Genomic DNA, 22,943 nt, shown 5'->3' with positions numbered 1-22,943 from the left:
GGGCACCAGGTAGGGAGCATACACCTATTTGAGTTAGGCATCAGCTGCGGCCAACGCTAGCTGATCTGTATGAGCCAGATCAGTGCTGTGTCTTTCCTGGACTGTATACACAACGTCCTTCTGCACTATTTTTTTTCTCTTCCCAGAGAATAAATCGAAGCACTTGATTTCTAATCTAATCTAATCTAATTTAGTCACTCTGGAGAATCTAATCAGCGGTGTTAATTGGTTTAAGCCATGCCGTGGAGAGATTTGAAGCGATTTAGAGCGATTTGCTTATTTAATGGGAATTTAGAGGCATTTAGAAACTCACGACTGACGAGTGTTGCCTGAGATTGCATATTTTAATTAATGCAATTTAACATAACACCATGCGTTCAGTTCATTCAGCTATGGCTATCAGCCTTGGCGTGGTGCCGCACTGCGCATGCGCACGGTGCGGTTCTGTGGCGAAGCAGCGCTCGCCGGCTCCTGAGCTGAGCTCCACATACACACACACTTCTCTCTCTCTCTCTCTCTCTCTTCCTCTTCCTCTTCACACACATACGCAGACAGACTCGCACACACCCCTCATTTCTTTCCCGAATCCGAAGTGGCATCCCTGCTACCTCGCTTGTGTCTCCAGAAGCATTTTGTCCTGAGTTTTCTCTCTTCATTCAGTCAGTGAACAGCCCGTGTGGAGCTCGGCATGGCGAACAAGGAGGAGAAACCTGAGGGGAAAGAGTCGAGCTGGAAAGATTTTATCTACAACCCGAGAACCGGGGAATTCATCGGGCGCACGGCGAGTAGCTGGGGTAAGACACAATTCCTAGATTACCAAGTGTGGAAATGTGGACGTCTGGCCGTCCTCAGACATGTCTGTTGGCAGGACGAGTTAGCTAGCTAGATGAAAAAGATCCTCGAAGATTTGATCTGTGCTGCAATGTTCACTCAGCCCCTGGTAGAAAATAACCTGATAAGCCCCACAGCTTTTAGAGGGACATTTACATTATTAAGTCGACTAGAGCTTTAATTCGAGGTATAATTAGGTTGTATGTTTTGATAAATGGCTGATAAATGACTGCCTATGTAAGACAAGCTAACGCCTGTTTGGACCAGTGAAACCCACAGTGTCTGTCGCTGCTGCAGTTGGGCTGATTGCATTAATCACTGCAAACGCGTGCAAAAGGCGACAGGCTGCACTCTCAGAAACGAGCCTGTATTTTACAGCCTATGGGAATGACTGGACTGGACTGGTGCTGAACAGTGAACCCTCTGCATGGTGGTGCGAGCTGTAAGCAGGCCTGCCACATGCCGCAGTAGCCTGTTCATATCGTGTTAGAGCCATCAGGGACTGACTTCAGAAAGGGTGATGGAGCTGAAATATAAGGGTGTGACTATTTTAACACAGGATCTGAAAATCCAGCTATGTACAAATGAAACTGATTTGATGCACCCCCTTTTTTGGGTGCCCCGCTGTCAATGATCCCTATGCATCCTATCTATTTCTGTATTTGGGACTCCTTTTTTTGGGACAGAACGACCTGTGTAGTATAATCAGAGCTCTGTAGGTCACAGGTCTAATCAGATTTTTACCACAGGATCAGAAATGGTATCGATCCTGAAAATGCTGTTAAGCTTCTCTTGAAATCAAAGGTTGGACACAGGGTGTTTGGTTCAGTGTCATCCACACTTTAGTGTTAATGCATGTCGATGGCTCTTCTCTCTTCCACAGTGTGCAGCCACATTCACATGAGGTTGCGGGGAGGAAGGGGGGAGAGAGGGGAGGGGGGTGTTGGAGGGCTTAATACTCTGTGTAGTCTTTTACTAATACTCGGTTGTAGGCTAAAGAGTATTGCTGTAGAGATACCTTAAGTATCTCTCAGATTGTAGTCTCAGCTGAGTGAGTGACTGACTGACTGACTGATTGACTGCAGTTTGGTAGCTGTGACGTAGCTGTGCTCTGCATGCATATGCCACTGGGTTCTGCTGCAGTGAGAGGAAAATTCCTCCCTCCCTCCCTCTCTCTCTCTCTCTTTCTCTCCCTCTCTCTCTCTCCCTACCCCCTGCCCCCCACACTGCTCAGGAAGAATTCACATTACAGCAGCTGCTGACCTGAGACATCACCAAAACGCCTGATGCTCTGGTTCATAAAGTGCATTTTATAAAATAAGATGAGGTGTGTCTGAAGTGTCCTGACATTGCAAGATGGATACTGCGAGGAGCGGTGGGGTGGGTGGGGTGTTACAAGTTTCTTAAATTACCCTCAGTTGCCTGGTTACCAGCTATAAATGAAATGTCATGTGGCCAGTTACATTTTGCTGTTTCCGTAGCCCGAATTAACAGCCTTTCTGTGCTCCCCCCAACTCACAAATTCCGAGCTCCGCAGTCCCCCTCCTTTTCGCCGGGATGGGTTTTCCTCCATGCGATGCATCTCTCTCGCACTTTCTCGCGTGCTCTCTCTCTACACTCACCCCCCCCCCCTTTCTCCCTCTGCCTTTCAAGGTCAAATTGATTTCCTCCTTGCTGTTGGAGAAGGGAGGTCCTTGATTATGTGCTAACACCAATGAAAGATGTCCTAGCTGCTTGTTAATCAGAGGAATGTGAGAACAGTACCGGAATACTGTATTGGATGCTTACATGCGATGTGTAGACTGTGGGAATTAAGAATGCTCCAGCATTTTGTGTTTGTGTTGTCAGTTTTAAATTTAACTAATTAAGTGTACCATCTTTTTGTACAGTACTACTTTATTGTATGGTGCTGGAATTGATGCGCAGAAATGTTCAGTAACGGGTTAAAACAAGCTGTCTGGTCCAGGTGGCTGTTGTGCCCAAATATCATCAGATGCTGGGTGTCTTCTGTTCTGATGCTCGCTCAGCCCTGTTATGCTGCTGCCTCCTTTTTTCCAGCATGAAGGACAATCTGTTCTAAAACTGGAATCCATTTATACATTCAGTCTTGTGTTTAAGAGCCTTTTGTTCCTCTGGCAACTCGCTGATTTCATAGTCCATAGGAATGCACAATGACCTCAATCATATCAGTATTGGCAGATATTTGCTTTAAAAAAAGGCACCAGACAGTTTAGATTTTAGATGTTTAGTTTGACTGATATTTAAAACTGATATTTAATGTTTTACTTATTTACTTACTCCAGAAGAACAGAATGTATGGGTGATGCTTGGGCTGCTGTGCTAAAATATATTTATTTTATTTATTCAGTTTTATTGTAACATTAATCAGAACGGATGTCATCTGTCAAGCTCTACATTTTGTACATTTTTTTGGAAATGTAATGCCAATCATCTTCAGCCAAAATGAGCATAAAAGAAATCCAATATCAGCATATTACCTTAACTGTTTCCATGATTAACAACTAGAAATTAATTTAATCCCTTACCTCTTCAGGATTGTGGAAGTCCATGCAGATTTTGACCAGTTGACTTAGTCAGTCAAACATTTTCTACACTTCAACCCCAATAGCACCTTGGTTATTGGAGCTGTTGAAGTCCCCGTCTTGCCACATGATGAGACATAATCCAGTGAATCATGAAGGTTTCCATTGTGCCTGAGCAGACAGGATCGTTTTATAGACTACAGATTTTTATGCTCCCCTGCATTCTGCAGTCACGTCACTGAAGATGCATGAAGTACTTCCAGTGGCAGCTGTAAGTACCCAAGCATCACAATGCTAGAGATGGCATCAGCTACAATATTAGCAATACCATTAACTGTAGGTCCCTATTCTCGAAATCTGTGCAGAGTTATCAGGAATTAAATGCCTCTAATATTACAAACCTTCCTGTTTCTGTTCAAATAGATATGGCTTGATGTGCTGATGTGATTACAAATCCCTGCCTGAGGAGGAATTACCAGCATTGTGAACATCATGTTATAGTGGGCATATTTCTCCCTAAACATGCTTTTATTAATGAATTAGGGATTAGGGTTAATCATGTTTTCCACACTTTGTTTCTATCGCTGCCTACAACAGCCACAAATATTGACATGGCACTGACCTGTTGATCCAGTCAGTAAAGTCAGTGTGAAACTGTTTCTTCCTTGACGTGTTTAGTCTTTATCAAGTCTGACTTTAAACTGGATTATGTTTTTTTTTGTTTGTTTTTTTTGTACTTCTTTACTGGAAGAAGAAACAGCATCATTGAGCAGTACATTGATTTATCCATTAAGATATGTATTGAATTTAAAAAGCAGGTGTTCCATAACAAACATAAAGCCAAACCATGAAGAGCTTATGACCCCTGCAAAAATTGGTGGAGGAATCCTAGTAGTGCAGGAGGGGGACAGTATATAAAAAATTGTTTTTATTTATTATTTTATTATTGTTTTAATTTATTATAAATTATTTATTGAAACCTTCATATTTAGGAAGGGAGATGGTGAATGGTGTTTCCACTCAGTGAGTGGTAGGGTTTTTCAGAAACGGAGGGAATAGATTCTGTCACTTTAATAGTTAATATAATGGGTTTTTTTTTTTGTTTTGACCTTTCCCCATTTTTATTCAGCTAGAACCAGTTTTTACTAGGATTCTCCCATCACGAGGTGGCAGGGTACACAGTCAGTTAGGAGGTGGGATTAGATGGTAATTATCTTTTCTTCTGTGGTTTTTAGGAATTTTAGTGTTTGCTAGTTTGTGAAACTGCGGAAGCAAAATGGGGGACCGTTCATACTGCTGATTTCTGGCCACGCCCATTTGGCAAGGCAACACGAAATGCAAAAACCCAGCGTGGTCGCTGCTTTACGCTACGCTAAAGGATGGGATCCAACATCAGTGATCTTCTGGTAATGGGGCTGACACTTGGGTGCCAGTAAAGTGTTGAGAGATGGGGCAAGATTTCTACATCTATATCAAAGATTATGGAAACAGATCTTTCAGGAATCCCTAAAATTTATTTAGGAAAAAGTTAAAATTTCCTATGTATTATTGCTGCATCAGTGATCAAGAGCTATGCCTACTGTCCACTGTATGTGAATGCGTTCTCATTCTGTCTTTAGAAATAACTCTTACCTTCCCGTGTGATGCCAGATCAGTGGTTGTTAGTTTGTCTGTTGGAAACGGCCTTTGGCAAGCGTGAGTGATTGAGTGGCCCCTGCATGTTCCGACAGGAACTTGACAGACTGATCAAATGACGAAATGAAAGCTAAGCTGACACACATCTGAACGAGGTGTGTGAAAAGACAGCCTGTGGAAATTGTGTTCTTAACTCTCGGGTTTTGATATTTGCTGTCTCTGCTGCAACTACAGAACAGAGCCCGGTGTAGCCAGGCCGGAACAGAGTAATGGAAAAACGTACGCAGAAACTGTCATGTCTGCATAGCTCTCATCCCAGAGACTCTCTGCACTCCCTGGAGAGAGGACAAGAGTGATGCATATTGAAGGAATAAAAGGCTTAGGTTTAAGATAATGGACAGGTCCTGCTTTCTCCTATCCATGGCTCTCTGCCCTAAGTACTTTTAAATCCCAGTGGTTTTTCCTTGCTTACAGTGTGGTGTACATACTGTGAACCCACTGGGCCTGATGTGACTGTAATGGAATTATTTAAATAATGTGTATTATGTTGTGTGGTGTGTTTTGTTTTTGTTTTTTTGTTTTTTACAGAAAGTAATCTCCTAATTCATTACTTTACTACTTTGTTGCTCCCAAACACCATCCAAATCTGTACCAAATGAAAAGTACAAGAAAATCCATGTATCCAACAACTTTGTCAATCTACACACAATACACCACCACAACAAAGCAACAACAGGCGTCTGGAGTGTTTTGTCAAAGCATTTTAAATGAAAGACTGAAAGATGTTGTTCTTACACTTTGCTTCTATCAGTGATTCCTGAGATTTACGACTGTTTGGATCTGTAAATGGCAAGTGGAGCAATACAGAGTGAATATTTTCTGAGGAAACATTTCGGTGTACCTCCGGCATAGTAAATATAGTTCATAATTTTAGGCAATGTTTGCATCTTTTTGTAAACCAATATAGGGTATCATATCGGCCCTTCATTTTCCTTTTGTGAGGGTTTTTAGCTTCTGGCACTAAACACAAAGGACCTTTCCTCTCTTTCAGTGAAAATTAGAGTGTAAACAATTTTAAGTGCTTGTTTGGGGGAAAACTCCAGTGAATGTCTTTTAATAATGCACACTGAGCCTGTTGTGAGCAAATGTTTGAGCCTGCATAATTGCCTTTAACCACAGGGTCTGTGCACCTGGCTGTAACACCCACACACAGACGTGCATAAATATACTGGTCATATTTTGAGGAGATTGAGTGTGCAAGGTGTGTGAAAAGCCACATGAAATAGGAGTTAGTCTTGGCCTCATTTCCATTTGCAGTTGATGCATGTGATTTGAGATTTTTATTTGTATTTTATTTAATATAAAACTTTAACATTTAAAAAGTTTAAAATAATCATACAAATAGAACAATATAGACACACGACAGTGACTCAGGCTCAATCACCAGTTTATTGCTTTGTCAACACAGTAATGCCAAAGGCTGTGTAGATCATGTGACCCTCAAACAGGTTTGAAGATCAAGGCAGTGGACCGTTTTACCAGTGCTGAACACAGTCCACAGGGATGTGAATATTTAGCATGAGGTTAACTATTAGTTATTAGTGTAAAATAAAGGCAACTGATCAACATTATGGCGATTAATCATTAAAACTGCAAGTAGCTGAAGAGTCGCGTGTGAACTGTGGAGTTTTATTTTTGAACTGCGGATTTTCATTTCCTGTAGTTGCCAGCACCCAGCTTTTAATGTGGTCTGTGACTTCTGCCACCATGCGATGGTGCTGATTGCTGGAGAAGTGAGGTTATTTTGCAGTAAATCATATTTACATTACATTTACGGCATTTAGCAGACACTCTTATTCAGAGTGACTTAAAAAAGTGCTTTGCTATTTACCCAAGAATAACCTTAGCTAGTTAGAATAGACTAATAATTCAAAGATACCTCTGAGGGCAGATAGAAAGAAAAAGTATATCTGCCCTCAGTATCTGCTGCTTTCCTGCTGTCTCAGCATATTCGAAAAATGCATGTTAGGCGGGACGGATAATAAGCGTGTGATTTCATCATAATTTGGGTCAGAGTGGAGCTGAATTTTTCTACGCCTTGAAGGCAAATTATAAAGGTTGGAACAGCGAAGGTGCAGTTTATGCTTATGGTTCTTTACTTAGTTAAATGGTAGTTAAAACGTCTTGTAAATGGTTCTATGTAGAACTTTTTAGAACTGGTTTGTATAGCACCACAAATGGTTAGAATCAGCAAACCCTTTTTACTTGCAATGTGGTTGGATAAGCTTCTACGTTTCTTAGGCTGTAAAGGAAGCTAGTGCTGTAGTAATTACAGTCTCCATGTTTGCTTTATTCGTAGAATGCTAGCACTGGAGGTGTCTTGGGCAAGAGGTGGGAGTCACAGTTGGTCTCTCCTTTTCTTCTTGCCAGTACAGACTGATCTCTTACGGTTTCAGCCATGCCAAGCTGTTTAGGCCTGTTGCATCTCCACCAATAGGTTTCGTTACTGCATTAAGTGAAGTGAAGAATGAAATTGTCTTTAAATGATTCTCAGATGTGGTGTTATTTTTGTGTGTTTCTGTTTGCCTGACAGCACTCCATGGATGCAGATTCTGTTCAGGAACTATTGCCATCAGTCCACGCAAGCATAATTACATTCAGTGAGCACAACTTTGAAGGATGTTGAAAAGAGACAGCAGGGCATCTTAGTCACAGTCAGATCATGGCTCACTGATTACCGTGGGCATATGGAGAACACTTAATGACAGTGTCTGAAATGCAGGCCCTTATCTTTTGGCTTCTTCAATGACAATCCCACATCAGAGCTTTATTTTTGGGTTGGGAGAAAAGAAGTCCAAGTACCAATATTTAATTATTTATTTACTGATCTTTTAATGTGCATTAACATTGTTAGACTAAAAGATTACAGAAATGTATTGGTTTTAATCCTCCTTTCAGGCAGAAATTCTTAACATTACACACAGCTTTTGTTGCAGACAGCTGTGGATTAAAGCACATTTTTTAGGTTGTTTAAAATATATGTTAAAAAGGCATGTTTTTAATTTTGTCTAATTCAAAGGTCTGTTGTATGTGTAATATACAAATTGAATGGATTTCTTTTGGAAGAATCATTTGCAGTCACAAGAAAATCAGTTATATATTTTATTTCTTTTAATTTGTTTAGGTTTTTGAGTTGAAGCAGTGTGTGTATGAGTGCGTGTTGCCCCAAGAGTGCTGTCCTCATTGTATGAACAGTGCTCATCCTGGGGGTGCAGCTCACACCCTGAAGGCCCCAAGGCCTCCTGTAGAGGGCTATTTTTATCACAGTTAGTCTGCCAGTGTGGGCACTGAAGTAGGGAGCGTCTTTGGGGTTCAGTTACGAGAGTGCGCGAGAGCAGCATGAGTACTGCAGAAGGAATAATCTGTTTTGTTTTTGTTCACTATGGCTGTATCAAATCAGCCTTTGCTCAAAGTTGGCTCAGTCACTATTTGTGACCTGTTAAAAGACGTGGTCTGAGGGCTTGCCGATGGCTCACAGATGGTCTCTAGCAGGCTTGACCCATCAGAGAGTCCATATCCAGTAGTGTGAAAAGTGTTGTGACAGTGTTGTGACTCAGTTGTGACCGACTGTGAGTGTGGCGACAGGTTACAGTCAATGAGGGTGCAAGACATAGGGTGATTGGAAACCTTAGAGAGGGATTGCACTTCAGCAAACATTGCATGTCTTTCAATTCAAGGTTGTCCTACCAATGCAGCACACCAAAACACTTAGTCTATGAGTGTTACAATTGGTTAAACAGTAGGGCAGTAGTTTTAATGTAAACTATATAACACGAGATCCTACAAAAGAGCAGTGCTTCTCGTGAAGTTTCGGTTTAATCTTCGCCGGCATCACTGGAGCTATCGAGGAGTTCTGTTTGTAGACAGCTAGGCTTATGAAATACAGAGATTTCGTTGGAGCTCACCAAAAAGGGGCATGTTTTTTGGCAGTGTTCACTTTTTATGGTTTGCAATCTTGGTTTCTTCAACCTTCTTGTTTAAGCTTTTTATTTTATCTTGCCACTGCAGCCTCATCCTCCTGCCACTTCTTTAGAGATTTCTTCCAACACAGTGCGATCTGTGCCTTCTAATTTAGTTTGAACAGAGACATTACCCCAAATATTTAAAAGGTCTGTTACCTCGATATCCTGCCACTCACTGCTGTTGTCAATTTTCCCATCTCAGCGAATGTTGAGCTAGATTGACGTTTAAGTGGCATTAATTCTGATCTGGCCGTTCAGACTGAGTCACATTGCTGTGATCTGTATCGGATTTCAATACTGCATATGAAAGTTGCCAAAATTGGAACAGAAAATCTCATATTTGTGTATTTTTGCTATTCATGCGGTCACAGCTGTGTCACGTATGATGAAAAAGATCAGCTTTGGGCTGTGTGAACATAACCTTGAAGATCCTAATTAGTAGACGACAAGTTGCACAGAGTGATCAGTACAGCAATCTAAGTTTAAGGTCATGCAGTGTGTACATGACATAATTTAAAATGTCAACACCCTCTGATTTGATGCACCAGATTCAACTCCTTAGCCATCTGGCAAGGACTTCATGAGTTTGATGTAGATTTTTAGAGAAACTGTTTAACTCTCTTGTAAGCACTGTTAAAACAAAAAATCTAAAAAATAAATTAAACAAAAATAAAACTAGCACCACTACCACAAACCTGGCAGTGGTATTTTTTTTTTTTCAACTCCCGGCACCCCCAGTTCAGTGTGCTGGGGCTGCTTTAAAAGGTGCAGTCTCATCAAAATTAGAGGACTACCAACTGTCAGCCAACTGGAGTGAGACTCTTAGTAATCTGACTCTTACAGATGCATTCTTGCCATTCGTTTCATTTTTCATAGCATCAACAACACTACTTTTTTTTTTTTTTTAATTTTCATATTTACTCCATCAGGATGAACAAAAAAACATGCTGAACAGGCAATGTGTCCGTTTCAGAACCATATATATATATCACACACACACACACACACACACACACACACACACACACACACCGCAATAGTCCCTCTGTGCTGATGAAGTGATTTGAGACAGGTTGTGAGGAGTCTTCTGGCAGGAAGCAGAGTAGCAATATCTCTTCTCTCCAGGCCGTTGCTGTGCCTTCGCTAAACTGTCCTCCCCCACATTCTATTTATAGTAGCAGCAGTCTACCTCAGATATCAGCAAAGAAGAAACACATCTATAAGTAACCTCAGCCTCAGTGTCTCTCTTTCTCTCGTGTTCTCCACCCACTCATCCTCTTTTCCCTGCTCTTTTTCAGCCATTAGACCCCCTGCGGTGGCATCTAAGTATGAAACGGTTATGCTTTAGGGGTTGTGAGAAGTGGAGTCTTATTGGATCTGGAAAATGGTGTCCAGAAGTTCCTTACTGGCAGCACCCTATTTGGCCCTCTATTGAAGCTAGCAGAGAGCCTCTTCCACTTCTTTGATCTTTCACTGATGCTGTATGCCCGATTGTTTGTGGACACCCCTTCTAATGAATAGATTCAGCTACTTTAAGTTGCATCCATTGCTGACAGATGTGCTTATACACATACTCAGCTTGTCTAGTCCCTGTAGAGAAGTATTGCCAATAAAATAGGACTCTCTGGAGCAAATAAACATTAACCTGCATGATGTGTGGTGTTCTCTGAAATGATGGTGATGTTCCATCCAATACTTTTGGGATAAGATTGGGAAGTGGTGATCAAAAACCCTGACCTTACTAACGCTCTTGTCGCAGAATTCAATCAAATCCTCACAGCAATGCTCCAGAAATTTAACATCCTTGATTTTGGAATGAATGAGCAAGTGTCCCGATTCTGTTGTCCATGCAGTGTAAGCTGTTTGTCGCTTATAAATGAGGGATTCCCAAGCCCAGTCTTGAAAACCCCAGGGGAGTCATTAAGGGTTTATTAGTAAGCACAGTGGTTTTATATAGAACCAGAACAACTCAAAGGACCATTTGAATTCTTAAATGGTCCTGCGTCTGATTAAATATTATTATCTTAAATAATAAGGACATCTTGCATTTGGCTCTCTTACAAAATAGTCTTATAGCAGCACTATTGTTATGAGGGGGGTGGGTGTATTCAGGGTTGTGCAGAACATTTGGTTCCACTGGACTGACTATTTCAGATTTAGATATGGCAATTAGTTAGATTGTGTTTAGGGATGTAAATAATACGCTGTATCCCACTAAATTGTACTGCAGATGATCGTATTGTATAGTGTGTAGTTACTTTACTCTGACTTCTGTGTTAGCTTGGTGCTAACGTGTTTGCTTATGTGGAACCAAAGCAGTCTTTTATAGTGCTGCAATCTAACACTCTAGCCACAAGCTAACAGAAAATGAAAACATGTTAAATAAGACACTTGTCCATAAAGTCCACATTGAGGGCAGTTTCAAGAATGTTGTCACATTTTCTTTTCTCTCCCCTGGTGAATGCATTTCCCAAGACTTTCGAGGAAATTAAAACATGAAACCAAATTCCAGCCAGACATGTTCCAGCTTCCAGTTGTTGTGTGGTTTCACCCTACTGTCTCACTGTCCCAAGCATACCAGCATTTGATCATGTGGGAGTTGGATGTCGATGACATTTTACCCATATTCCAGTTCAAATCTGTTAAATTGCAATACTTGGAGGTGCTGTATATGATTTTGAAGAATGACTGTTGATATTTGGACTCAGCAGCAAAACAAGCACACCCCTCCCTTCAGTGGTCTTCCCGGCATGATTAATGCCAGACCTTTTTTAATTTAATCATCACTTCAAAAAGAACCTGTCTGACAATGTGATGCAGGCTAAAAGGTCTCAAAAAAGCACCACTTAGTTATTTTTTTTAAAGATTTTGTTTCACATCTTCATTTGAATTTGAATGCTTTTTAACATTAATGTACATGTTTTCCTGTTTAATCCAATGCAGAAAATTATGTGACGCATAGAGCGCTGTTCAGTTATTGATTGGAAATTAACAGGCTTGTGTATTGTCTGTTAGAAAAATTAAATTGTCATTTATAAAATACTTACACCTTTATTTCTTTTCTTATTTCTCTCTCACTCTCTCCCTTTGTCTGTACAGCTCTTATATTCCTTTTCTATGTGGTCTTCTATGGCTTTCTTGCTGGGATGTTTTCTCTCACCATGTGGGTGATGCTGCAGACACTGGATGACTACACCCCCAGGTACAGGGATAGAGTGGCCAACCCAGGTAACATCCTCACAGCATCTATACAACCTTTCCTTAACACCCATAATACAATCATAAGTTTCCTTTGCGACCCATTATGGAACAAAAAAAAGCACCTACCTTCTGTATTTATTTTAGTAAACCACCACTCCTCATATAAAACCAACATTAATCTGAAGCTTTGAAGGTTCATAAATGTGTTGTATTCTACAGTCTACTTTCTACAGTATTACAACATGATATTCTTTGTGTCTTTGCAGATCTGTCAATCAGCCATCATATAGCCCTTTAATTCCTGTATGTGGGCCCATACTTAAATTCCACATCCTCTAACATATTAGTTTCATAGCAGCTACTGAATATTTAGTAGTTACTAAATAATCAAAATCTAAAAAATAAGCATAGAGTTTCTAGTTAACCTCCTTTGCTCTGATTCAGTAGACAGTGAAACATACATGTGAATAGCAGAGCATCTATATTCACACTCACTGAGGGCATTTGCATCAGTTTCACAGTACATATGTAGTATGAGGTGCCATTTATCAGAAAGCCTGACACTCTGCTGCTTTTACAGACACTTGAGCTCCATTTGGAAAATTGACATGTCAGTATCAGCCATGGCATACATCATATATTAACATCAAAGTGGCACTGTGTTATTAGTGAAATTGAGCCCAGGACTGTGAGTGCTCTTACATTAATCCTCTCTGTCTCCTCCTCAGAAGCCTGAACACATCCTTCCCTGTGTGTTTATTTATTCTTCTCTCTGAATCCCCCTGTTTGTCCTTTATATCCCTGACTCAATTTGTTTTGTTTTGTTACACTGTCCCTCTGAATGGGTACAGTTTTGTGACCATTTAAAGTATTGTCATTATTAATAATATGTACACATTATATATACAAATACATTAAATAAATCAATTCTGCACAGTAATACAATATCATTTTATGGAGAAATGTTAAGTCGGTCACCACAGTCTATGGTGACAGACTTAATAAATCTTGGTTCTTTGTATTATATATTATTTGTCTTATTGAGAATGACTTGAGAATTGCAGGACTCTCCAAAAGCAGCAGTGCATTCAGTTTGTTAATATGTAATATATAATAATAGTTCTTAGAGTTACATTATGCAAAACATTTCATTCAATTAGTTCATTTAGTGTTGTGGTTAATCCTGACTTCTAGGTAGCAGTGTTGTTGTACTGTCTTCAGATCCCACTGTTCGGATTGCACACTTTTACTTTTACTCAAGCTTTTTGCATATGATTATGTGTTTTTCATACACCATGACTTATTGTTATTTTTTATTATTTTTTTTAATTGTAAAAAAAATTATATTGAATTGTAATCCCTGTATCGCATTGCAAGGTTCTTGCCAAAACACCTTAATATGCAAATGTTTTCTAGACTACATATCTGCTCATTTTACTGCTGTTGTCTTAGTGGTCCTAGTTTTGATTCCTTATGATCCATACATAAATCTAAGAAATGTAAATATTGACAGTAAAAATATGTCAGTAATTGTGTATGCATGACTATTTAAAGAGTGATTTTAATGTCCAATGTTTCTACATCAGTTATTAACACAACCATCTTGCTCCTGTGCTGACAGGTCTGATGATCAGGCCCAGGGACTTGGACATTATGGTAAATCGCTCTAATCCACAGCAGTACAGCAAGTATATTCAGGGCCTGGAGAACTTTCTGCAGCGTAAGTCTTGAGTCCTACATTTATTCAAGGTTTAACAAGAAGTGGGTTGAAGAGAGGATTTTTTTTATTATTCAGCAAAAATATGTTGCGGAAATCCACCTTATTTATAGTGTCCAGAACTATTATAGCCACAAGCTAAGACCTGTGCTTATATAGCAGCTAAAGTGAGTGATGCAGCATGCAGTTAAGTACAATACACTGTGCTGTTAAATCTCTAAAAGCAAACTCCAAACTAAACTGTAGTGGCTAATGCCTATCAAGCATAAAGGCACAGAGCAGTATTAAGTGAAGCTTATAGGCATTATAGACATTTTAGAACATAAGAGTGATCGACTACAGCTCCTAAGTAAGAAATGATGTGGCAAACAATTCTAGAAGGGCTCCATCTTGAAATCGATTGATGGTGTGTAACAATAGGAGTGATCAATTATTTAGTTTGTTTCAGTAAATTCTGCAAGACCTTTGGTGATCTACCTTCTTACATTATAACTTCTTAAAGATCACAATATTGAGTTGACCATAAAAGCATTGACTTGATGAACATAAAGAATGATGTATGAGTGATGAAGCCTAAAAGGGGTTTGGAAGGGAGGAAATTTGCCTCTTGGGAGGGGAAAGGTGGCTGAGCCACAGAGGTTCCCGAGGTCGTTTATACTAAAGAACTTGTTCCAAAAATCATTGATTTTCATACAAGTTGTCATTTCCTGATCGACCTCTCTGCAGACACCTGGGTGGTGCAAAGCTTCAGCTTACAGTGCGAGTAAGAGTACTGCTTATGGGAGCAGTTTATATAAAATGTATTAAATTATATAACAGTTCCATCCCCTCAATGGCTTAAGGAAAAGAAAACAAGAATGACCCAAAACAAAGGGATGAAGACACATACACAATAACCAATGGCAAACGGACAATGATTAAAACTGGGGAGAATGGGGAAACAAATTTATTGGTCTGGGCACTTAATGTAAATTAATAAAAATACAAATAGAATGGATAGAAACATGAAATTACAAAGACCTTCATTTAGAATATGGAGTAAGAATAATAATCATATCTCCTCCTCTTCTTCCTCTATAATTATTAATTAGAATTATTACAGTCCAGTCTTCTGAGTAACACTACATTTTCTGTACTGTCATAGAAAAACCTTTAGAGCTATACAATAATAAAAATCATCATTATTTGATAAAAAATATATATATGCTCTTGTACTACTACTGTATGTAATAGCATATAAGATAAATGTGTGTTCACTATTCACACTATAGTAAATATTTTGTGGTGCTTATCCAGCTTTTTCACGTCTCACTTCTCTCTTTTTTTTTTTTTTTTTTTTTTTTTTTTTTTTTTTTTGCAGAGTACAATGACTCTGTGCAAGAGCAGAATACATTGTGCCAAGAAGGCGAGTATTACATGCAGGATAATGAAGAGGAGAAAAAGGTATGTCAGTTCAAGCGGAGTCAGTTGCGGCAGTGTTCCGGCCTGGCTGATACCAACTTTGGCTATGCAGAGGGGCAGCCCTGTATCTTGATCAAGATGAACCGGGTGAGTTCACAATATATGCGAACATGAACTCGTTTTCTTGTAGAGATAAACTGATAAACCTCCTGGTTGTATTTCTTTGTTCTGGCCCAAGCTAAATAATGGGTAAAGGAAACAAATCTTGAAAGGTGCTTTGAGATTGAAATATAGAGTAGCGTTAGAGACGTAGAGCGTATAGTGGTACAATACATAGCTTAAGATTTTATCTGCATGGTAGTTACTAAGTGCAGTCTCAGAAATGTGGTCATTAGTCTTTAGCTTTCTCTACTCTGTTATGTTCCTGAGTATCTTACTAACCCTCTGAGGTCTATGAAAGCAATGGCGTATCATATTGATATTCTCAAACTGGTGGATTTGTGTGTCCGCCATCTGCCCCCCATCTGTAGTTGCTGGATTTGTGTGTCAGTCAATGTTTTGTGTGAAACTGACCAGTGGATACGCAGGAACTCGTCTTTATCTCTTCACTCTCTTGGTTACATGCGGTCTCGTTATTGAGAGAGCTAAGATTTTTCTGAACATTGTGATATAAAACCTGTGAGTATTATCTTGTATGTAACTGCATTTAAAGGAGAATTTAAGATGTGCAAAAATGAAGACCCCAGAGGGTTAATAAGAGTCCTTATTCTCATGTGTTATGAGGTCCAAGTCTCTTAGTTACAGACACTGATGCTGACAGAATGTGCATTGTTTGCCTACTCATTAGCTTGCTATGTGTAATCATGGTCTTCTATATTTCAGTAAAAGCAGTGCTTGGTCCACTTTTCCTAAGAAATGTTAAGAAGAAAACACAACATTTTAAAAGGGCATTTTAATTAACACAACTATATGTTGTTCTTTTGTGCTTTTGTTTTGTCCTGCGTAGGTTATTGGACTTAAGCCACGAGGAGATCCATACATCAACTGCACAGCCAAGGTATTGCCTACCAACGTGTATGTGTAAATGTGTATGTATGGGGTAGATGGTCTGGTGCCCGTAAAGGTGAATTATGTGCAGGATGACTTGTTTAATTAACATGCGAGTGTGCTTTCATCTTGTTTTTTTCAAACATCTGTTTGTATGTGGTCTCTCTCCACGCTGCCCGTGGTGCTGGCAGTTCACTTTGTGGTAAGAATTAAGGCCCAATTCCCTGTTGTCACCAGGGAAACTTGAATCTGACCCTTTTCCATATCTCTGCTGCTTTTGTCCATCTCCTATCCTGTATTGCTTGTGTCTGGCTCTTTAATATGCCCTCATGCGAGAACTTGGTGTACTGTATACCTTCAAACCCCCAGCTGAAGTAAGCTTAGGACCAGCGGTGCAGCTAGGACCTAGAACCCAGTGCAGTCTATCTGAGCTGGGTTCTTAACTCCTGCCTCTCTTTGTCTTCCAGAGGTCCAACTGGAGCTTAGACTTTCCTTTTCCCAGGCCATACAATAAAGCCCTGTCCCAACTAGTGCACTTGTGGTCTTGCTGCCCTTATTTGCGCATGACCACAAGGAACACAAGGCCATAGGGTGTTCCATTTCTCATCTTGGCGCTCATGAGGTTTTTGGCAAAGCCTACTTAGCAGACTCCGTACATGTCTCTTAGCCAGAATGCTTTGTAGTATTAGCTGTTAGAAGAACTAACAGTTAGAAGAAATAGGTTTGCTTACAACTGTGAGACCAATGTTGTAGTGTCTATTAATTTACTCTGTTGTTGAGTCATGTTATATTTGCAGTCTGTGTAGAGAAAAAGTAAATTAGCTAGTCTGTGGTATTTTTTTTCCATTATGTTTATTTTAATATCTTTAAATAACTTTAATAATGACAAGCATTTTTATTATCAACAGTTATTGTGTAAAATATGAACTGATTTATTAAATCAGAAATTCCTGCCAGACATTCACCTAAGAGCCCAATAGATTGCACTACTTTCTATACACCCCTTGATGCTAAAAGAACAAAGATGCCCAAGAAATCATCCTAAGCCCATGTCTACACATCCCTGCAAACAGTGGATATCTGTAGATCCCTGCTTCCAGTTTATCATGCAGATCAAGTATGTCAGATCAACTGGTAGCAAAGTTATTTGTTCTATTAAATGGTTTCTAAGTACTTGTAAGTACTACATTGTCTCACTATTTGAGCACAGGATGCTTGAGGTGGAACATTAAGTATATTTGACATTCCAAAAATGTATATAAGGGGACAGGCCAATTGGTAAGCAAGCAACTTTCAACTGGCTGTCCATGGTGCCAAGTTTTGGCTGGGGGAATTTGTCTAACCACTCTACACCCCTACTAGACAAGCCCTTACTCTAATGCCTTCCCTAGCTCTAGACACCTTTCCCTCTCTTGGCTGTGAGTTCTCACCTGTATGTGACTTTTTGAAGGTATACAGAGGACAACAGGAAAGGTGTCACTTTCTCTTTAGGAACAGGCTGTTTTCATGCTTCTGTTTTCACTAGTGTGCCTCCTAACAAGGAGGGCAGAGAGCGAGAGATTGTTACTTCTCCCACTAACCAGACATTTCTTGCAGGTGGCTGTAATACTTTAAAAGCTTTATTGCTTTCATTTAAATATTGCATAACCAAGGCTTTTCTATTTAAATCAACAGATTGTGTTGCCTGAATTGACAATCAGAATGAATCCAAGTCTACAGTAGGCAGCACACCTCTCCTGCAGTAACGATTCATTCTATTTGCAATGCCTTCATTCAGTTATTTAAAAAAATAAAAAAATCATCATCATCATCATGATAAATAATTACCCCGTAGCTGCGGTTCATGAGTGTAATAGCCAACATCAGCGCAGCATTTATAAACAAATGGGCATGTGCTGAATACATACTTGGATGAAATTGCTTGATTTTGAAAACTGCTTGGGAAGATAATAAAGACAGTTTTCCCATGCTCATGCCAATATTGAGGCCGGCAGTCTAAAAGTAGGCTATTATGGCTATCATCAAACTACTGAGGACAGTCTGGTACCCCACAGAAAGTAATAAAGAATACATGACAGTAAAACTAACCTTTTTAATTCTCTTACAAAAAAAGTAGAAATGGCACATTCCACATAATATGGACTTGGAACTCAGGACTTCATATAAGCCATGTTTGGTTTTTAATAACGGTAGTGAAATGGATGAATTATCCAAAATTTTGCTTGCCATTTGTCAAGGGGTGGGATATATTAGACTGCAAGTGAACAGTCAGTTTTTAAAGCTGATGTGTTGAAAGCAGGATAGTGCTAAAGTGTAAGGATCTGAGCCACTTTGTCAAAAGCCAGACTAGGATGTCTAGGCAACTGTTAGAGCATCTCAGCATAAAAGAACATCAGGGAGGTCTTGCGGGATGTTCCTGGTATGCAGTGGTTGGTATAAACCAACTGGCAAGGCTTGTTAATGCACATGGGGGTCTGATCCCATAGAAGCGCTACTGTAATACAGATTGCTGACTAAGTTATTGTTGAGTGTCTTGTGCACCATTGTGGTACTGGCAGCCCATGTAGGTCTGCTCATTTACATGAAAGCAGCCATGACAAAGGTGGACCAGCTTGTGGAGAATGAAGCTAGTTCTGATGGACAGCAGCCAAAGAAATGTGTGAAATGTTCATCCGTGTGGAGTATGTGTGTAATGGGCAAGAGCATTTTAGTTTTGGGTGTCACTAAAAGTCTTCTGGATTAATTAAGATAAAATTGTGTATTGAACAAGGCTGCTTGAGGTCTAATTCAGTGCTAGCTTACATTTTTTAGCAGTTGCTGTTGGCTTACTAACGGGTGGCGTGGTTTATAAGCCTAACCCTGAAATTCAATATTCCATCTTTTGTTTACAGACATAAACCTTTCAGTCAGTGCATGTGAAACATGACTTTCAGATTTGACCCTTTCACATTATGATCCATCAATAACCGCACTAACCCTTTGTTTCTGGGTCCCATTGTACAGCTGCATAAAGGCACTTGAAGAGGCACACTGGTCAGTGCTGCTTACCAGAGGCGTGAAATAGTTGCTACATGAATGACTGCTTGTAGTGGTTATGGACAAGGTGTGGACAATGTGAAGGGGACACCAGCTGAAAAATGGATCCCAAGTTGTTAATAAAATTCATATAAATAAACAACGAATGGCATCTTACAGTACATAACACTTATAGCCACACTTTATGTACACGTCCTGTACACGTTTCAAATGTCTATGGCTGTTCTAATGTGAGGAACTAGAGGCTTTGGAGCAGGGTTCTTCAATTTTGGCTCAGGCAATTAACAAATGAATTGAAGCAGATGTGTTTGAGCAAGGAAATTGCCAGACTGTGTTGGACCACCGCCGACCAGGACTGTAATTGAATATCTCTGCCTTTGAGCACTGAAAAAGTAATATGGCTCCATGTTGTGTCTTTTATGCAGTCCTATACATCCAAGTGGGTTTTTCATTTGAGGTAGCCAACCGAAGCATCCGGCCCAATACTGCTATCATCTAGACAGTCTTATTCTTAAATAACCACCAGAAATGAGGCCTGTATGTTCAGAACCTGTATGATAGAATTCTAAGGAAGACTCCAGAACCCAGTTCCTTACTGCTGAGGATCTGTTTATTGGTTGGTGTTTCCTGCATCTTGTTCAGTTGTGAGCAGTTTGCCATGAAGTGTTTTCAGATGAAAACACTTGTATTATCTGCACATGCAAAAAGAAATGGAATCTCTCATCTCATGTGAGCTCATAGGTTGTACACAAATATAAGCACGTCAAGTCAGTGGGGTGTTGGGATACAATTTGTGCCAAGCTCAACTGAATGCAGTTAAAAGTGTGTGCGTGTGGGAGAAGCGAGAGAGGTATTCTGATGGGATTTTTGATCATAGTAACATCTTGTACAGTGTGTGGCACTTGGTTGTCATCACCCAGTTCATCCAGTTAGGTGAGAACAAGCTATTGCTACAGGCAACAGCAGCACAGATTACATGGCGTCCTATCCTTCATACTGAATAGTTTGTGATCTCACTATTTTTTTTTTCCTGTTGCAGAGAGAAACCCCTCTGCAGATGCAGTATTTCCCAGCTGAGGGCAGATTTGACAAGATGTACTTCCCTTACTACGGCAAGAAGGCACATGTGAGTACAACAGTCAGATATATCAGTGCCGGAATCACGGTCGGCTCTGATACTGGCCCTGCAATACTGTCGGTCAATATTATAGGGCTTTTTTTTTATCAGTAATGTATTGCGTATTATATTGCATCAGTTCTAATACAGGGTTGGAAAAATCTGCATAATACAGGGTTCGGGCAATCCACACATCCCCTTTAGTTTCTTTCCCCTCTTTCAGTCTCTGTGTCTGTTGTTCCTATTTCGAGCCCCTGACACCAATCAATAAGCTTTCAGCCTTGATTACATTTTGGGGTGTATTATATTTAAGCAATGTATTGTGTGCATTGCATTTTACATTTTTCCACTTTGTTGAGGGTAGTGATGGCTTCTCAATTTGGCACTAATCACACTCCGTAATAAACATTTATAAAGGCCTATTCTAACAAGTGTCAGTTGTCATAAAGTCTGCTTTAGTTCATTTTAATGCATTTTCACCCAGAAGTTTGTTGGAATGTCTTTTAATAAATGTTTATGTAAATGTATCAGTTGTCATGAGTCTTACATACACGTCAACATACAGATTTTGTCAGCTTTGTAGTGAAGTGCTTTTATGATATGTTTTTCCCTGTATTTTCTTTGCCAGCCTACCTACGTTCAGCCCGTGGTGGCAGTGAAGCTGCTGCTGAACGAGCAGGATTATAACACCCACCTGACCATTGAGTGCAAGGTGGAAGGTTCTGACCTGCGCAACAACGACGAGCGCGACAAGTTCCTGGGTCGAGTCACTTTCCGCGTCCACGTAACCAAGTAGCCCTGACCGCTCACAGGAGCTGCACGATGTCCGTCACTCACATTCAAAACCCACACCTCTTCTCCTTACACACGCTCACCTGTGGCACACCCACGCTCCTGCCATGTCAATCTACCTTCCAACACCTTAAGGGAGCTTGACATTTTATCTGTACTGTACTCTGGAGGTAGGTTCAGAGTGGGGTAATGGGCTGCTCAGAAAGTAGTGTGTGTGTGGGGGAACATAACCTAGATTTTAATTTAACACCTCTTCCCTTTTACCCACAAAACCCTTCACTGGAAAAATAAAGTACAATTAAACGCACATCGAACCTCCTTCAAGCCATCTCTGTAAGACACAAAGCTAGTGACATCGTGCAGTAAGCAGGGACCTGTAAATAGATGTGTCGGAGCATCAAGTTGGTGTCTATTCCCTCCTATAGTGCTGTGCAGCCTGCTGTGTGTATGTGCGTATGTCTGAGCGCGAGGAAGAGTGTGCGTGTGCGCGCGCTTGTGTATGTGTATGCGTGTGCCATGATGTGAAGTTTCTCTGTATATATTTAATGGATTTAAAGACACTTTTTTCCTGTTATCACTCACAATGTCTGACCGCTGTAAGAAAACAAGGTTATGATATATACATATAAATATATATATATACATAGAGAGAGAGAGAGCGATAGATAGAGAGATGTATCTATATATATATAATAAGAACTGTAATTTAAGATTTTTTGAGAGATGTTATTAATGAGAGGGAAGGGTGAAACAACACCAAAAATGTCTATCAACCTTGTTTTCAAATCCATCTGCCATCTGAGGGAAGTGATTTTTTTTAAAACCTCTGCAGAAACTGTACTTTGTGCAGATGCCTTAAGATCTGTATGAAAACTTCAAATAAAGGAGATTTTAAACATGAGTACAGTCGTGGTATTTGTGATTACAGTGACTGACCTTTGCCAGTAGGTGGCACCAGCACACCAGTGTATGGTGTTCCCTGCAGCCCAACCAATCATGTTGTAGCTCAGAAAATGTGAAATGTCGCCCCCTTCAGGCAGATCGCTCCTTTACTTCTGTATATCCATAGCCCCCCTAAACTGCATGGTTTTGCAATTGCTTCTTCTAACCCTGGTCCTCAGGGTTAACTTGTCCTGCACGTTAGTGTTCGTGTTTTCCCGTCCCCAACGTTACTGATCAAACTGATCAGCTCTTAGTTTCCCCACAATCAGCTTAATATTAACATCATCTTAATCATCTTGGTAGCATTAGGGAATCCTCTTTATTCTAAGAAGCTGTTGGATGCATGAAAATGGGTAAACACAATATTAGGCAGGTGGTTTTAATGCTGTGACTGATTATTGTAAGTGTGTTAGAGCAGGGAAGACAGGACAGGGGGTGCTATAGGACCAGAGTTGAGAGCCTGCACTGAAAAATGATCAAAATGGCCCAAGTTCCTTTTCACACCAAATGTAGTCTGTCTCCCGTACGTTAGGTTTGCCTCTATAACAAGGAGGCTGTAGCTTAAAATATTGGAAGTCACGGCCACCCAGTATGTTTGTGCATTAGACTTCTGTGCTCCAGGGTAATGCTAAAGAAGCACATTTCCCACACCAAACATC

At 40.1% G+C, this 22,943-nt stretch overlaps 1 protein-coding gene across 1 annotated transcript; it reads left to right on the top strand.

Moving 5' to 3' along the window:
- Positions 1–447: 447 nt before the first annotated feature.
- On the top strand, positions 448–22,243 carry atp1b3b (ATPase Na+/K+ transporting subunit beta 3b). The gene is made up of 7 exons (XM_072691835.1): positions 448–794; positions 12,131–12,259; positions 13,854–13,952; positions 15,310–15,497; positions 16,357–16,407; positions 20,473–20,559; positions 21,179–22,243. Exons 1-7 carry the CDS (start codon positions 689–691, stop codon positions 21,344–21,346), a joined length of 828 nt encoding a protein of 275 aa, XP_072547936.1. The 5' UTR covers positions 448–688; the 3' UTR covers positions 21,347–22,243.
- The last annotated feature ends 700 nt before the right edge of the window (positions 22,244–22,943 follow it).

This window comes from Salminus brasiliensis, chromosome 11 (assembly GCF_030463535.1).
Source record: "Salminus brasiliensis chromosome 11, fSalBra1.hap2, whole genome shotgun sequence".
Classification (NCBI taxonomy): Eukaryota; Metazoa; Chordata; class Actinopteri; order Characiformes; family Bryconidae; genus Salminus; species Salminus brasiliensis.
This window is presented reverse-complemented; position numbering and strand designations above follow the sequence as displayed.

Excerpts from the sequence above, each read along its gene's own strand:
- atp1b3b (XM_072691835.1), top strand. The coding sequence starts at position 689 with ATGGCGAACAAGGAGGAGAAACCTGAGGGGAAAGAGTCGAGCTGGAAA. Across the intron at positions 795-12,130 it reads GCGCACGGCGAGTAGCTGGG|CTCTTATATTCCTTTTCTAT; the intron begins GTAAGACACAAT and ends TTGTCTGTACAG. Across the intron at positions 16,408-20,472 it reads ACATCAACTGCACAGCCAAG|AGAGAAACCCCTCTGCAGAT; the intron begins GTATTGCCTACC and ends TTCCTGTTGCAG.